This window comes from Sapajus apella, unplaced genomic scaffold (assembly GCF_009761245.1).
Source record: "Sapajus apella isolate SASKATOON/1434 unplaced genomic scaffold, GSC_monkey_1.0 scaffold3, whole genome shotgun sequence".
Classification (NCBI taxonomy): domain Eukaryota; kingdom Metazoa; phylum Chordata; class Mammalia; order Primates; family Cebidae; genus Sapajus; species Sapajus apella.
In genome coordinates this window covers 57589043-57607210 of record NW_022436943.1, presented here as the reverse complement: position 1 = coordinate 57607210, position 18168 = coordinate 57589043, and the positions used below count along the sequence as shown (strand labels likewise).

Genomic DNA, 18168 nt, shown 5'->3' with positions numbered 1-18168 from the left:
CACCAAGTTAAAATCAAAGTGCTAACAAATTAGTGTTCCTTCTGGAGACTCTAGGGGAGAATCCCTTTCCTTGCCTTTTCTAGCCTCTAGAGGCTGCCTACATTCCTTGCCTTGTGGCCCCCTCCTCCATCTTCAAAGCCAGAAATGGCCAGTGGAGCTTCTCAGACTGCATCTCTGTATCCTCTCTTGCCTTCTTCTTATAATGACCCCTGTGATAGCATTGGGCCCACTCGGATAAACCAGAATCATCTCCCCCTCTCAAGATTCTTAACTGAATTGCATCCTTTTTGCCATGTAAGGTAACATATTCACATGTTCTGGGGATTCGGGTGTGGCTGTCTTTAGGGGCTGATTATTCTGCCTACTGCACTCAGTGCCTTTTTTAAGAATATGAACTTTAGTGCAGTGGCTCATCTCAAAAAAAAAAAAAAAAAAAAAAAACCACGAATTTCAGCATTTTCACCTTAGTAGAAGAGAAAACCAAGACCCGAGAGTTTAAGGAAGCTTTGGCTCACCTAAGCAAGTGCCAGATTCAGGTCTTGTGACTGCCTAACCCAGTGTTATATGCCATTCTGGGAGTTACACTACTGAAAATGAAATCGAATTTTCAATAACGTCAAGCACCACAAAGGAGCAGAGATATTTTAATGCCTGAAACTCCTCCTGAATATATTGCATTACAAAAAAAGCAAAGGATTCCGTGATCAGCTTTTTAAATTGCTCCTGAAATTCTGTATTTTTACCTGGTTAATCAGTCCATCTGCGGAAATTGTGATTTGAGGACTCGTAGTTTTTATGATGTGCACTTAATATCAGTGCCATGAGTAAATTCACCAAGTCTTCCGTTGACCTTCACTGTACCTTGCCTAAGAATTTAATGAATTCAAATAGAAATTAATTTCTCTCAGCTTTGATGTCAATTAACTGACATAGTTATACATTCATTCTAGATTACATATTTTCATTTGTTGTTCTTTAATTAAAGTCACTGTGGCAAAGGCTGAAGTTTTAATTAATGTGGGGGCATTATCACATTAAGTTTAATTTAAACATAATATAAGAATGTTTTCCTCTCTGAATTAGTTTCCACTAATGAGTACCCCAGAAGGAATCTTTAATTTCATTTTTAAGCCTAAGTTTAACCTTAAGAAGTTTGCCTTTGTTCATCATTACGTATTAAGTCTTTATAGGAGAAGCAGCATCAGTTTGGTGAAAAAAAAAAAAAAAAAAAAAAAAAGGTAGAGGTCCTCACACCCTGCAAGGTTTTTGAAAGATGATTGAAGGAAAAGACATCATTTTTTGCAATTTTAAAAAAGCAATAGCAAAGGAAGTTAAAAATGAAGTTTATCCTCTGGGCAAGAAAGAAGCTCATTTGTCTTTGCCTGAAAAAAGAACACAGTATTTACGAGTTTCAGAAAACAAACACTCATCTGAGCTGTCTTCTCTGCAGAATATTCTAGAATTTAAGAATTTGGCGTTCGTGACCAGTCTTTCTGCTGACGGTGGCCGCCTCCTGCCTCTGTTCCCTCCTCCGTCTCCACCAGGGTTGGGGCCGGGAGGCAGCGAGCGGAGGTGCGAGGGCTACGTGGTGACTGGCAGGTTGGCCTCTATGAAGGTGATTGTTTGGAAAATCACCCACCACTTCAGCTGATAGGAAAGAACCCCAATAATAGAACAGTGCTGTTTCTTGATTCCACTGACATGGAATTAATTTGGAGATGGAGCACATCAAAACTGCACCTGAGAGATGATTAATTGTGGGCCACATCCCCGTGATGTTTATCTGATAAAATTTGTCCAGACAACCTTGATATCAGGACGGAATTCCTCTGTTTCTTCCCAGGTATCTCAATGAGCAATATAGAAACATGGCAGCCTGAAATACGCTGAGTCATCAGCTCAGCTCTTTCGCTGCCTAAGTGTAAGCATCTTAGTGGTTCATTCAGCTCACATATATATGTTGGGGAAGTGGGATACTTTGGGACATCACTGGTCCTGCATATTGGAGATAGGGAGGGGACTGAGTGTTTGTGAGGCTTTAGAACTCCACATACAGGATGAGGAGTCTGTACAGGGGTTTGAGTTGGAGAGGTGCTTGTTGGAAGAACCAGGAGTGAGTGGTATCACAGAAGCCCCAAAAGACTAGATCTTGAGTGGAGAATGTGGGCAGCATTGTCATATAATGCACAGAAGTTACAGGGGACAGTAGTAAAGCCTGGGGTTAATGATGTGAGTTAGATTTAGATTCAGCTCTTAGTTTTGCAGTATGACCTCAGAAGGGTTACTTCACCATCCCAAGCCTCTGTATAAAACAGGCTAAGCGTGCCTGTGTCATTGGGCTATCGGGAAGAAACCACAACTTGATGTATGAGGTGCCTGATGCATGATAACTGCCCAGTTAGTAGAAAACCTATGTTGTTGTTGTTATTAGTAGTGTTGTTGGTGGTACTAGTGATAAGATGGAGTGAAGAGTATTCATTGGATTGAGGATGTTAGCTGATCTTGACATGTGGAATGCCCGGAGAGGACTGAGCACAGGAAGCAGCATGCTATGTTGTGAGGCAGGGCTTCTCAACCTCAGCACTGCTCACAATCAGGGCCAGGCCAGTGTTTGGGAGGCTGTCCTGTGTGTTGTAAGGTGTTTAGCAGCGTCCCTGGCCTCTATCCACTGGATGTCCTGGGAACCCCCCAGTTTTGAAACCAAAAGTTCCTCCATACATTGCCTGTGTGGGAGGAAAATCACCCATAGTTTAGAACCACTGGCCTAAGTAATGAAGAGAGACAAGGAAGTGATGACTTCATTTTATTTTTCTAGTTTAGATTTGTAATCTAAATTTCAGTAATCATTTTGAATAGGGCAGTTACTCTCTCATGGAATAAAATTTGAAAGATGGAGGAGACGTGAATGCTGCCTTCTTCCACTTGCATCCCAGCCTGTTGTCTACCTCAGGCATCACTCACAGCATCTCTTTCTGGTGAGTTCTTGGAAGTGGAGACTCCACAGAGTCCTGGCTATGAAGGAAAGGAGAAGATAGGGCAGCACCCAGGCAGTCCCTTGGATAACACCGAACATACTTGCTGAGGGGACAGATGGACAGAGGGAAGGTGCAGAAGTCCAAGGAAGGCAGGGGGGTGGTTGGAGAAGGAGCTAAAAAGAGGATTTGCCAAGACTCAGAGTCAGTGAGGCAAGATGTAACAATTGAGGAGAAGCTAGATGCTAGTTGCTGGGACTTAAACAGTGAGTAAGTGGATGATGCCCCTCAAGTCCACACTCTAAAAAGGTGCCACTTTAGAAGGGAGAAAGTACAATGAAGATGTGTAGGAAAGATAATAATACAATGTCAGACTGACAATTTGATGCCAGTAGGGAAATCTGTTAGGGAGTTTTGATGGCTCTGTATGTTTGGTGGGGCTAGGAGTCCCAGGAGGGCCTTTCTGAAGAGGTGGTGCTTAAAGAGGATGAGAAGGTCAAATGGAGACCTTGGGGAAGCTTTTGTGAATGGGGAGGCACAGCAGGTGTCCCAGTAAGGGAATGAACTTGGTCAGTGCAAAAGAAAGAAAAGGGAGAGAATGAGGGAGAGAAAGAGGGAGGCAGGACCTGCAAGCCACAGGGAGGAGTCAGGATTGTATTATAGGTGAGACAGAAGACCACTGGAAGGGTGTATACCTCTGATACCGTGATCTAGTCTATGTTTTCAGAAGACCATGTTGTGTGCTTGATGGGAAGCAGACCAGCAGTGGAGAACAGACAGTGGCTTTAGGAGAGCAGTTAGGAACTGGTTGCTCCCATCGGTGCAGAAGACGGCAGTGGCCCGGCCAGGAGGCATGGGAGGCACCGGGATGCACAATCCTGTCTACCTGCGGGGATGTATCCCAGGCTGGAGCTCAGGATGGGAGTCTGGGCTGGAGGTACAAAAATAGCAAGGTCATCAGTTTGTGGACAATATGTGTCCTGCACAGGAGGAAGAGCCTGAAGAATATCTGGATACCCCACCTAGGGGACACAGGACAGAGGAGGAGGCCCAGCCATGGGACAGGGAAAACAGAAAGGTGTGTGATCATGGAGGCCAGAGGAACAGGTTGTTTAGTGGAGTGCTTGCACCCATGCAAGGTTTCAAAACTTGAGGGGCTTTGAAAAAACTTCAGGATGATGGAGGAATCTTAAATGGCTTGTTGTAGAAAGGGGCATTGAGTCTAACAGGGCTGAGGATCGGTACTGTAGGAGGGGAAAGGGGTCTTGGAAGGCAGAGGGGAACTCTTACCCACAGCTGGCATCAGGCGCAGCATAGGAAGTCATAGAAGGACAGAATTTTATAGTACAAGAAGGTCGGGAAAGTTCTTACTTGATATTTTCATTATGAAGCAGGAGACAAGAACTGAGGCTGGGATTGAGAGAGGAAGCCGACAATAATGTAGGGGACTTCATGAGATGGATGGGATGGTGAATTGCAGTTCCTCTTCTGGCTGATTGGACAGAATTGACTAGGGAATACTTGAGTTGGAAGTGTGGCCATAAGAATAAATATGGCTTTGTGCTTTGCCTCAGCATCTCAGGATCAGAGCAAGGAGGACTGGGGCTTGGATCGATGCTGGGCTGTGGATTTGCCCAGCAGGTTCGAGAGAAAGAGAAGTGGCTGAGGACATGGAGGGTTTGTCAATGAAAGTTGTTAAGTTTTGGGCTCTGGAGTGTGCTTTCTAGAGAGAGGAGCAGAGTTAGGGGTGGGTTGAGATAAAATGGGAGAGGATGCAAACTGGAGATCCTCCAGAAATGGAAGAATAATGGTAGTGAAAATAAGAGAGGGCCAGAGGACCAATAGTCATCAGAGTGGAATGCTTGGATTTAGCCCCACGGGTGGTGCTGAATAATCATATGGATGACTGAGTGAAACTCCATAGATGGTGAAATGATAGGGAAGGTTCTTGGCTTTATAGTCGAAGGATATTACAGTATTTAAGTGGAGAGGGTCAGGTGCCAAATTGTCTGATGGGTCTGGCACTGTGGGTAGGAGGGACAGGACAGGGAAATGGTCCTATTCTACCGTGGAGGTGCCATTGCTGCCCTGCCCAGGCCTGGCCTCCTCATTACTTGGGGCTTAAGAGCATGAGCAGCCTCCACCTGAGAAGACTTAGCGGAGAGTGTGGTCAAAGATGGAGAGGAAAGGAGTGCACTCTCTGACAAGGTGAATGTTGGGGATTTTGTTGTCCAGGAGATCTGAGATTCCAGGATGGCTGTGGAAGCATTGGCATGAAGGAGAGACCATGTGGGCCACAGAGAAGACAGGGCAGAGGAGGATGGGAGGCCAGAGCTTGCAACTAGAGAGTGACCTGCTGGAACAGGGCAGCTCACAGTACCAGGCAGCTGCGGTGTTGGGGACGTTGGTGAGAGGGCTCATTTCCCTGGCCCAGCTCAGGGCGGAGGCCTGGTGGTGACAGCAGTCAGCCTGTCTCAGACCATTAGACTAGAAGCCCGGCACCAGCACTGCCCTTAGTCTGCCGAGGCTGGAGTTTGCTTCTGAAAGGCACAATTTGTTTAAAGAGACTTTTGTCTAGGCTGCAGTTTAGTTGCTGCTTCTGATATAATTGTAGAAAGATATTCTTTTGTGTGACTCTCCAGTTTGGGTTTTTTTAAACCTAGAGTTGTACATTCTCTTAATTAAAGCATCTAAACACTTCCTGGAATATGTGCAGAATTTAATCAGTTCAATAAATAATGACATTTCAGGATGTGACCAGCTTTTTAATTTATTCTTTACTGGGAAATTCGCATGGGAATTTATGCCAATGGCTTAGCTTCTGACGTGAAGGAGACTGAGAATCTGGCTCCTGATCTTAGTGTTTTGGGACAAAGGAGATTAAGAAAAGCAGACACTCCCCTTCTGTTGTTCTTGTGCTCTAAATTATTTGTTATTTACAAGTGAAAAAATGAGAGAATGATTTAAGCCACTTACCCACTGGCAAAGGGAATTATATTACTCATCTGAGTTCTCGCTGACATTTAAACTGTTAGGCACATATTAGGATGTCTACAAAAGCTTATTCAACAAATAAAAAAGTACATTAAGTTTTAAAATCTCTGCCTTGAAAAACATACACACCGTGGCTATTGTGTTCCAATACTAAAGTAAGCTTGGCTTGAATATAAGTGCTGGAGACAAAATAATGCTTACTAGATTTGAAGCATTTGGACCAAAGGAGGAACTGTTGCATTTTTATGTATTATAAACACTTTTTTTTAAACCTCTGTCTGTGCTTTCAGGTGGTTTGAAGTGTCCTGTTTGCAGCTTTGTGTATGGCACCAAGTGGGAGTTCAACAGGCACTTGAAGAACAAACATGGCTTGAAGGTAGTGGAAATTGATGGAGACCCCAAGTGGGAGGTAATTTTTTTTAAGTATACTATTAATCTTGACATTTCTAAAACAAATGACAAGCCAGACAAGCCTAAATACTGGGTATAGACAGTCATTCCTCAGAACATTGGATTTTCTGGTTGGGAAACTTCTGAAACATTTTCACATTATGTCTCATGTCTGAGGGATATAACTGGGTAAGGCCTGGGCCAAGCCCATGAATTCTTGTGCTGGGTTGAATTAGACTCTTTTGTGAAAGTTTATATTGGCCTCCTGGACACATTTACTTACATGATTCACAGATCCCAAGTTTCAGATGTTGCATCTGAAAGAATGGAAGGCAGGGATTCTATTGTATTACCATCCTCACTGAGAGAAGTGGAAAAAGCTCCATTTCCTTATCCTAGGTCTTGCTCTCCTTCTGTGGAGGGTTCATGCTACTATCTGCCATCTTTGTTGTTTTTCCTTAGGAGCTGGAACCAGTCACCTGGCTGAAAACACATCTTTATTACAAGAGCCAATGGCCATCTCTCTTTTCAGATGCTAGGTATCACTTCCCCAGACTCATTGCAGTTACCTAAAACAGGGTTTCTCATACTCAGTGCTGTCGACATTTTGGTCTGGACCATACTTTGTTTTAGAGGGCTGTCCTGTGCCCTACAGGCTGTTTAGTTGCATTTCTGTCCTCTTCTCACTAGTTACTAGTAGCATCGCTCCCCCCCCCCGCCAACCCCATCCCCTGTTGAGATATCCAAAAATGTCTCCATTACATTGCCAGTGTTCAGTGTTTCCTGGGGGTAAAAATCACCCTCAGTTTATCTAAGGACTTTACAGAGCATCCAGGCATTAGGAGAAGGCTTTTAAACAGAATCTACAACACTAAAAAAAATAATACATCATGACAGTGTGGGGATTATTCTGGAATGCAAGGGAAAGGTGGTCTCATGGAAGATAACATGTTAACATAGTCCATTATAATATGAAACAGTCACCTTCATAGATGCAGAAAAGGCATCTGACAAAATTCAGTGTTCACTGAAGAAAAAGAGTAAATAGAATTTGATGGATGCATCCTTAAGATGAAAAAAACATTGTGTCACCCAATGAAAAAAATTGTGTCACCCATTTCTTACCAGCATCCTACTTCATTGGGTAGCACTAGAGTGTTTGCACTAAAGTCAGAAACAGACAAAGGTACCCGGTGGCTCTGCTGTTCTTTGACAGCATGTGAAGGCATCAATCAGTGTGGCTAGACCAGGCAAAGCAGATGGAGACCTAGAACTGGAAGGAAAGAAATAAAAGTATCTCTATATGCATATAATAGGAAGATATTTTCAGAGCATCCAAATGAGTGAATGAAAAGCTAATACAAACAAAAAGCAGCAGATTAAATGTCAACATACAACAGTTAGTAGCATAGATACATATATACCTGCACATATAATTGTGTGTACACTTATGTGTATATATAAGAATATGTATATGCTAATGTGTGCACACATATATACATATATAAATCAATTACAGTGGAAATAAAATCCCTATTTGATACAGGAAACAAAACCAAGATAAATCTAGCATAAATTTTATTAAAAATGTCCAAAATGTAAATATGGGAAACTATAAACACTCCTGAAAGAGACATAAACCTGGTAATACTCAATATCATAAAGATGTTAATTCCCCTGAAGGTAATTTACACAATATTTTATCAATGTAATATGATCTATTACATATTACATATAATCTAAATATAATTAGATTTTTTTTCTGGAGCTAATCAAGTTGATTTCTAAAGTTCATTTGGAAGCGTAAGTACAATTAGCTAGGAAACCCTTGGGAATAACAACCGTAAGAGGAGAAGCCTACCAGATATTAAAACATATTATGAAATCTCTATAACTAAGACAGTGTGCATGAATAGATGGTCTAATGAAACAGAACAGAAAATTTAGAATAGACCCAATGATATATGGAAATTTAATATATGATAAAGATGGTGTCTCCAGCTGGTAGGAGAAAGGTGAACTTTTTGATAAGTGACATAGGAACACTAAATATCTATCTGAAAAAAGATAAAATTGAATCTGTTTATTATAACTTATATAAAGTTATATGAGACAAATTTCAAAAGGATCAGATATTTAAATGTAAAAACAGTGATATTTTACAAATACTAGAAGAAAACAAAAGTGAATTCATCTATAAACTGAGAGTGTGGAGAACCTTTGTAACTGTAATTCAAAATCCAGACTCGATAAGGAAAAAGATTTTTTAAAAATTGACTGCATAGAAAAACTTTAAAAGTTTTACAGAAAAGAACTCATAAACAAATAAAAAGATAAATGATAAAAACATTTTCGGTCATGTCATAGAAAGAATTAATACTTTTATAAAAGGCCTATAAGAAATAGTGATGAGAAAGCTCAACAGCCCATTAGAAAAATGAGCGAGAGATAAGAAAGGTTCAGGGAAAAGGAAATGTAAATGACTTTGAAGATCTGAAAACATGATCAGCCTCACATAAGGAAATAAATGTTCATTAAAATTTGCCTGGAATGGACTTTGTCACCTTCTAGCTTGACAGAAATCCAAAAGTTTGATATTTCTGCTGGAAAGGATGTGGGGAAATCTGCTCTTATAAGTTGCTGGTAGGAATGTAAAATGGCCCAGCCCTATGAAGAGACTAGCAATATGTAACAAAATTACATATGAATTTCCTTATCCATTAACTAAATAATCCCACTGTTAGGAAACCATCCCAAAGTTTCATTAGGAAAAATGAGAAAAGGTATCTGCATAAGGGTGGTCACTGCAGCACTATTGTTAATAGCATGTGGCTGGAAACAGCCCAGTGTCCATTAACTAGAGGTTCAGTGAGTGTGTTATGGCACAATTGCACTGCAGATGTTATGTGAAAAAAAGGCAGTGAAGAAAAGTGTGTGCCTGTGTGTTTTGTTTATATATATGTATATATGTATTTAAAGTTGAAGGATAAATTTAAAACTTAAGAGTATATATGGCAAATGAGTCTAACCATGTTACAGATGAATGACATATTTACAGTGAAGGGATTGGGGAAGAAAGGAGCTGAACTCAGTAAGTTTAGAGTACAGTGTTTTTACCAGACACTCTGAGGCTAAAGACAAAAAGAACTGTAGGTTAGTGCTGTGATCTAGTTAGTAAATGTGTCGCTCACAGTAGTATGGGTTCCTGATTCTGAAACCACTTTCTGTGTATAGAATGAATGAACAAGTAAGTAAATATACTGTAGATAACAGAAGCCAGATTTCTTGCTGTTGGAGGAAGAAGTTCCAAGTAAGCATAGGGGCACAGCCAGAAGGAAGCTTATATCGCTGGACTGGAGTCAGAGGTTATCACGTTGGACTCATGTTTAAAAAAAAAAAAATTGTATGTGTTATAAATGGTTAGTATACTAAATGCATTTCCTAGCTTTTTGTACTAAGAGGGCCTAGAAGCAGTGATACCCTAGTAACAGTGAGCACACCTAGTGCCCACATTTTTGTTTCTAACAGCATTCTTTAATTAAAGGAGCCTGTGTCCCTTTAAAAAGTGGTTGATTCCAGGGCTGAGGAAGAAAATGTGTGAGATGATCCTGGAGTATTTTGTGGTACTAGAAAGTAATGATGTGAAATTAATCAGTCAATTAATAAAATGCAGATGGGGACATATATGTCAGAAGAACACAAGAGACAAACCAGACTGAGCTCCCAATGGCTAAAGCTGGAAGAACGTGAGAATCAAAATAAATCATAATATTGGATCAGATCCAAATCCAGTATTTTATACTTCAAGTTACAACTCCAAGTATAAAATAAATATGTGTCCATACTGACATAAATGATTGAATAAATAAATGTAGGGAAAGGAATAACAACAAATGATTAAAACAACAAATAATGATTAAAAAATAATGATTAATAAATGTAGAAGGAATGAAGGAAATAGAAAAATCCTATTAGAATACCACAGGAACAATCATAGCAGGTGAGATCCATTAATGAATGCTAAAGTTAGTAGGCAAAAGTTTAAGGAGAAATGGGATATTCACATAAACTCTAAATATCTCCTTCCAAATATTTGTGAATTACAAAAGGCAAAAATGAGAACTTTACAGTGGAGGCATCACCTTCACCAAGTGATAGAGGTTGGCGTCATCAGTAATGAAGCATGCTGACATCATGTGTCACCTGATACAATGCCTGATACAGTGTTATCAGATGAGAAGACACTTCATCTCATGGTATTCTTAACTAAAATCTTCAACCTCAGTCTAATTATCAGAAACCATCGGACAAATCCAAATGAATGTGAGGTCTAATACCTCCTCTGTACTCCTCAAAAGTGTCAAGGTCGTGAAAGATAAGGAAAGTCGGAGGAACTTTCACAGACAGGAGGAGACAGTGGAGGCATGATGGCTAAATGCGCTGTGCCATGCAGGATTGGGTCCTGGAAAAGAGAAAGGACATTGATAAGAAAACTGGAGGAATCTGGACAAAGCCTATTGTTTAATTAGTAATAGTGTCCCAATGTTAATTTCCTGTTTTGATCATTGTGCCATGATTATGAAAGATGTTAAGATTGGGGGAGGTTGGGTAAAAGGTCTGCAGGAACTCTCTGTTGCAGGTCTTTACGACTTTGGAGCTCTTGTGTAAGTCTAAAATTATTTCAAAGTAAAGTAGTTACAAAAAATTAGAAATGGGTCATTTTATTTAGGGACAGGAGGCAGAGAACAAGGTGGAAAGGATATCCCAATTATTGTTCTATGCCTAACTGCTCAACATACCCTGCTGTGTAGATTCGACTCTGATTATATAAAATATTGTAAAAGTATTTTATATAATAATAAAAACAAACTTAAAAGCAGGTCTTAAACATTGCGAGTAAAATGAAATAAATGATTCTAACTATATATCAAATTGGTGACATAACTACATAGAGAGGAACAATTTCAAGAGACTTCAAAACAGTTATTTGATTAGGATGTAACCTAAGGGCAAAACAAACTGCAAAAGCTGCAGTTTTCAAGTATTCTATTGTTGGTAGTAGGGAGGATATTGTGATTCTGAGGCTGTTCCTAGTGTTTAATAATGACAGTGAAACACATAAAATATATTTCATTCTGTAAGTTTATAATGATATTTGGAAAAAACAACTCAGTCACCTTTGTAGAGTGTTAGAGAAACAACTCTTTGTTTTGAAGGACATCGGCATAGGCAAGGACTTCATGACTGAAACACCAGAAGCATTGGCAACAAAAGCCAGAATAGACAAATGGGACCTAATTAAACTCCAGGGCTTCTGTACAGCAAAAGAAACAATCATTATAGTGAACTGGCAACCAACAGAATGTGAAAAAATTTTTGCAATCTTCCCATCTGACAAAGCGCTAATATCCAGAATCCAAGGAAGAAAACAAACCCATCCAAAAGTGGGAGAATGATATGAACAGACACTCAAAAGAAGACATATATTAGGCCAAAAAACATATGAAAAAATGCTCATCATCACTGATTTTTAGAGAAATGTAAATCAAAACCACATTAAGATACCACCTCACACCAGTTAGACTGGCGATCATTAAAAAATCTGGAGACAACAGATGCTGGAGAGGATGTGGAGAAATAGGAACACTTTTACACTGTTGTCAGGAGTGTAAAGTAGTTCAGCCATTGTGGTAGACAGTGTGGCACTTCCTCAAGGACCTAGAAATAGAAATTCCATTTGACCCAGCAATCCCATTACTGGGTATATATCCAAAGGATTATAAATCATTCTATTATAAGGACACATGCACATGTATGTTCTTAGAGTACTGTTTACAATAGCAAAGACCTGGAACCAACGCAAATGTCCATTGATGATAGACTGGACAGGGAAAATGTGGCACATATACACCATAGAATACTATGCAGCCATAAAAAACGATGAGTTTGTGTCCTTTGTAGGGACATGAATGAATCTGGAAATGACCATTCTCAGCAAACTGGCACAAGAACAGAAAATCAACCACTGCATGTTCTCACTCATAGGTGGGTGTTGAACAATGAGAACACATGGACACAGGGAGGGGAACATCACACACTGGGGTCTGTTGTGGGGGGCCAAGAGAGGGACAGTGGTGGGGGATGAGGAGGTCAGGGAGGGATAATATGGGGAGAAATGCCAGATATAGGTGATGGGGGGATGGAGGCAGCAAACTGCATTGCCAAGTGTGTATCTATGCAACAATCCTGCGTCATCTGCACATGTACCCCAGAACCTAAAGTACAATAATAGAAAAAAAGGAAAAATGGTAAATTAAGACCAAGAATTAGACAATTGTCCTACCTTTATTTTTTAATTTTTTTGACAGCTAGGATCTAGCTACCCATGGCATGCCGTGGAGCCTCCCTTTATAGCCTACTGCAACCTCGAACTCCTGGGCTCAAGCAGTTCTTTTACCTCAGGAGACATTAGTCCTGTCTACTATCTTTCAAGTAGATAGGACTAGAGGCAGGCACCACTATGCCTGGCTAATTTTTTGAAATTTTTTATAATAGAGACAAGATTTCTGTTTGTTGCCTAGGCTAGTCTCAAACTCCTGGCCTCAAGTGATCTTCCCACCCTGGCTTCCCAAAATACTGGGAATACAAGCGTGAACCACCACACCCAGCCCTATAATACCTTTAAAAAATAAATAAATAAATAAACCCTATGTAAACATAACCAAACATTTGATGAGGGGAAAGTTTTTCTTTCAAACTATTTCAACTAACACATGAAAAATTAGAATATTGCCATGTTGTAACCTTCTAATGATGTCATGGATTTAGCAATGATCATCAGTTACTGCTGATATTACATTAAAGAGACCACCGTCCAAAGTGTGTCTCCTGAAAGAACTGCCCCGTATAATTCATGAAGCACGCTTAGCAAAAAGGAAACCTGAATTTAATTAAGCTTTATTATTTATATCCAGTGACCAGTTTACCGGAAAGACTGTGGACAGAGGAATGTTGGTCAATTCCATGGGGATGCAGTCAGTGAAAAGTCAGATTGCTGACAGCTGTGTAAGGCAAACACCCTGCTGTCTTCAACAAATAAACTACAAGGGGAAAAACGCCAGAAATGGAGGAAGGGCTTATGGGTTTTAAGTCTTATGAGACATATTAATCAGTTCTAATGTGCGAACCTTGTTTAGATTTGATTTGAACAAACCTAAAATATGAGATAATTGGGGAAATTTAAACATTGTCTAGACCATTGATGATATTAAAGATTTACTGTGAAGCTTTTAAGTGCGACAGGAGTACTATAGTTCTCTTTTGGACGAGTTTTATTTTTTAGAGATACCCTGTGAAATATTTATAGGGGAAATAATGATTTCAGGATTTGCTTCAGAATAATCCCAGAGCAGGGCATAGAGTGCGTGGGAACATAGGCCAAGAAAGACTGGTCATGATTGATCATTGCTGAAATTGGTTAATGGATACATGGAAGTTTATTAGATCAGTCTCTCTGCTTTTGTGTGTTTAAAATTTTTTTATCCTTTTTTTTGAAAGTAAGAAGTTTGGAGCCCTTTGAACCCTCTGTCACCTGTAAACTGCTTGCCCTTAAGCCATTGTTTAACCCTCATGGCTCAGTGTTCTTGTCTGTACGGAAGGCTGATAATCTTTGAGTGCTCAGAAGCAATGAGAAAAACCATGTGTAAAATGCTGAGGTCTGAACCAGTCCCCTGGAGGCCCTGAGAAAATGGCAGCTGCTGTGATTATTGTGGATGTTGATGATGGTCACTTTTGCATCTTCATCTGTGCTGAAACAATCATCTACTGTTTCAAGTATTAATACATACCGGAAGAATTAACAAAATAGACATTCGAATGTCAATTACCAATGTAAAACTCAGTCTATCTTGTCAGCCGGTGCTTTTATAAATGCGTGCAATAATGCCCCTCTCTCCTGAAGGCCTTGCTTCCAGCGGATTCTAGCACCTTATGCAGAGCTGTAACCCAACAGAAATAGTTGACATAAGGCCAGGTAGTTGACTCCATACATGAGACGGTGGGCAGCCAGGAAGCTGTGTGTGCCACCTGGCTCCCAGGAATGCCTTGTAAAGAGCACCACCCTTCCTGACAGCAATTACTACATGCTTTCCCCAGAATGAGGAGAAACCTTTCAGGCTACGTCCTGCCCTTTCACAAGCTAAGGCATTGCCTGAATCTACTGTCGGCCAATCTGTTGCCTCATGGTACTGAGAACAAAATGTTCTTCTTTTTGTTCATTTATGCATTCATTTAATATTTTGGGGGTATCTACTGTATGTCGGGATGGAAACACCTAAATGGACTTGGCCAGTTGGCTGTGAAGGAATATTACATGCTATTCCAAACCTCTATGTAATTTACTGATCTGTGCTTATCGAGCATAATTTGACTCATGTAAATTCTGTCGGAAGTCCTTCTTTTTGACCTTATTCATTGGTGACGTTCATGCATCTGGCATTAAAGTTTTGCTTGCACTGTCCATCCTGTCCAGAAAGAGATAATTATTAACATGTAGTTCTGTGAAGTTACTGTTCCACCTCTTCTCTCCTTGAGGCACAAGATACCTGTGAATGCCACTTTAACTCCTCCTCCTCTCACAAGTCCTGATTTTGTGCAAATGTATTTCTTGTAGTCAGTTTTGTTTCTTACCTTCATGGAAGGATAAGAATAGCACACATAGCTAAGATTTGCTGAGCTCTTACTCTGCCAGGACCTGTGCTTTCCACGTGCTGTGTCATCATTGGTCCTTTTGCTTCCACCATCAGCTGCCCTGTGACTGTGCCCCTTCCTCTGTGTAATCACACGCCCTACCCCGTCCACCATCAGCTGCCCTGTGGCTGTTCCCCTTCCTCTGTGTAATCACTGCCCTACCCCATCCACCATCAGCTGCCCCGTGGCTGTCCCTCTTCCTCTGTGTAATCACCCACCCTACCCCGTCCACCATCAGCTGCCCGGTGGCTGTGTCCTTTCCTCTGTGTAAGTCACCCACCCTACCCCATCCACCATCAGCTGCCCCATGGCTGCGTCCTTTCCTCTGTGTAATCACTGCCCTACCCCATCCACCATCAGCTGCCCTGTGGCTGTCCCTCTTCCTCTGTGTAATCACCCGTCCTACCCCATCCACCATCAGCTGCCCCGTGGCTGTCCTTCTTCCTCTGTGTAATCACCTGCCCTACCCCGTCCACCATGGCTGCCCTGTGGCTGTGTCCCTTCCTCCATTGACCACATGACACCAGTCCCTAGGGTAAGGCGCAGATTAGAGGTAGTGTTGGTCACCTTGGGAGGAAACAGAGAAGCCATTAGAAGAGTGTATGCAAGAATACCTGAGCTAATTGTGAACAACATGCATGCTCTGTTTCTCACCACAAAAATGTACAATGGGGGCTCTTTACCAAAGCTGGTTTTTAAAGGTCTTGGTCCTCACAAAGATAAGTTTTCTCTTTGGAAAGTATAATTATGGGAGCAACTGTTTTCTCAGGGGTGCCAGGTGAACAAGATGTCATAATGTATTGCTTTCTTGTGTGCATTTGTTATGTCTTAATGCATTATCTTGGAACTTCTAGGCAATAGTCGATCTTTTAGGAGATGACTTAGGTGTTATATTTTTATTTAGACAGCAACAGAAGCCCCTGAGGAGCCCTCCACCCAGTATCTCCACATCACAGAGGCGGAAGAAGACATTCAGGGAACACAGGCAGCTGTGGCCGCGCTCCAGGACCTGAGATACACCTCTGAGAGTGGTGAGGGGGCCTGGTCTTCCTTTGTCATCTCACAGCCGTCTTTCCTAGACAAGCTGAATGAATGCATTTGTGATGAATGGTGTCTGTCAGGTGATCTGCTTCTGAATCCCTGGCCCAGCGTTCAGTCTGCAGAAGCAATCCCATTGCCAGGCACCAGAGATCTCTGCCTCCAGAAATGCTCTAGAGCAGAGCCACAGCAGAGGGGAGGCCTTAGAACAGGGCCACAAGATTTCCCCACATCTTAGCACATTTAATTCTCGGAACAGCCTTGTGACGGGAGTAGATCTGACTATTCTCACTTCACAGAGGCGGAAGGTTGCTGTTCACTGTTAATGATTGACTAATGGTTAATGGTTGTTAGTGCTTGGCTGAGGGTCACCCACTTTAGGGTATTGGAGGGAGCTCATCCTGGAATCTAGGTCTCCTAGCTTGTCATGGCATCGTCCCATTCCATGCTTCCTCAGGGACATCTATTCCAGGGCCTAAGGGACCCGGCAGGCAGTGGCAGGAGGTGGTATGGGTTCAGTGGGTGGCAGAGACTGGCAGAGACTGTGGCATGCAGGGGTGACTTTGCAGACCTGCAAGGCTGGAATCGCTCCTTCCCCAATTCCTTCCCAAGAGCCCATCAGGATTTTTACATCAAATGTCATGATTGTCAAATGTTAGATTGAGGCGGGTGAATCATGAGGTCAGAAGTTTGAAACCAGCCTGACCAACATGGTGAAACCCTGTTGTAGTTTTAGTCTCTACTAAAACTACAAAAATTAGCCAGGTGTGGTAATCCCAGCTACTCAGGAGGCTGAGGCAGAACTGCTTGAACCCAGGAGGCGGAGGTTCCAGTGAGCCAAGATTATGCCATTGCACTCCAGTCTGGATGACGGAAGGAGACTTTGTCTCAAAAAAAAAAAAAACAAAAAAAAAACAAAAAACAAATCACCACACCAGCCTAATGGCAATTGGGGCATTATGCTTAGAAAACAGCTTTTCTTGATGCTCTTTTTAAACAACGAACAGAACACAAATATCATACCGTAGCCCTATACATATTTGGAGGGCAGAGGTCAAGCAAGTTGGGTTAAAGGGGAAGCATTAGGTGAAATGAAATGGTGATAGGAAATAGGAGTCGGGAAGATACCATTTTTGCCCAGTTCTGAAATCCCTAAACTCCAGATCGTAAGGAAGCTGCACAGAAAACTCCTGTGGGCCAGTCGGTTTAGGGAAGATTAATTGGCAGGGCTGTGTTCACTGCCTGTGCAGCTGCAGAGAATGCAGGAGGCGGTGCCTCCACTTCTGCAGATGGGAGAGTTGAGGCCCAGGCTGTTAAATGTGGCTCTCAGCACTGAGGTCTTGTCACAACTTGAGGTTCCTTCCGTGATGTCCAGTGACATCAGTGATCGCTCAGGACCTACAAGATGCAGCCTGTCTGTCTTCATCCCCTATGAGCACACACACTCTTGTGCACAAACACACCCACGCACACCACACACACACACACTCTCTCTCTCTCTCACTCACACTCACTTCTCCGCAGGCCCTCCGATGGTGTCTCTTCCTTGCTGTTAACTGTGCAGCTGAAAAGGCCAGGCTCAGCTTCTTTGGCTCCTGCCTGGCCTTGTCTGTGTCTCTGGCCATCCCACCCCTGGGCTGTGCTACCCTCGGCAGATCTACAGCTCTCAGAAGGAACGCACACTCCAGTGCTCCCTGGGGTGTAGTCTGGTTTCTTCTCTCTCACAGCCTTTTTCTGATAAACTCATCCTCGTCTGCAGTACTCACACTGCAGGTCACCTCCTGAGAATCCCCCTTACTTTCCTGCACTGTTCCCTCATTGCACTCCTGACATGGGACCTGCCAGGTACTGTCATGATTTGCTTACAGTCTGACTCAGGAGCCTGTGAGCCCTGGGAGGAGTTGGGGGGTGAGGGGGAAGGGTTAGGGCTTTGTCTGTATTCTCATCAGGAGCAATAGTTCCCAGGGCTTGATAAATGGTCATTGAGGGAGTCCATGGAAGTGGAATTAGAACCTTGCACGTTCAG

The 18168-nt window shown here is 42.0% G+C and overlaps 1 protein-coding gene across 5 annotated transcripts in view; it reads left to right on the top strand.

The window, feature by feature from the left end:
* Positions 1-18168, top strand: part of ZFAT (zinc finger and AT-hook domain containing) — a 220908-nt gene that overhangs the window by 173761 nt on the left and 28979 nt on the right. For 4 of the 5 annotated variants that reach the window (XM_032254175.1, XM_032254165.1, XM_032254180.1 and 1 more), the window contains 2 exons: positions 6257-6375; positions 16009-16135. In XM_032254175.1, coding sequence (XP_032110066.1) covers positions 6257-6375; positions 16009-16135 — 246 coding nt within the window. Of the gene's footprint in view, positions 1-6256; positions 6376-16008; positions 16136-18168 lie in introns of those variants that run through there. The other variant, XM_032254188.1, reaches the window with a different exon arrangement.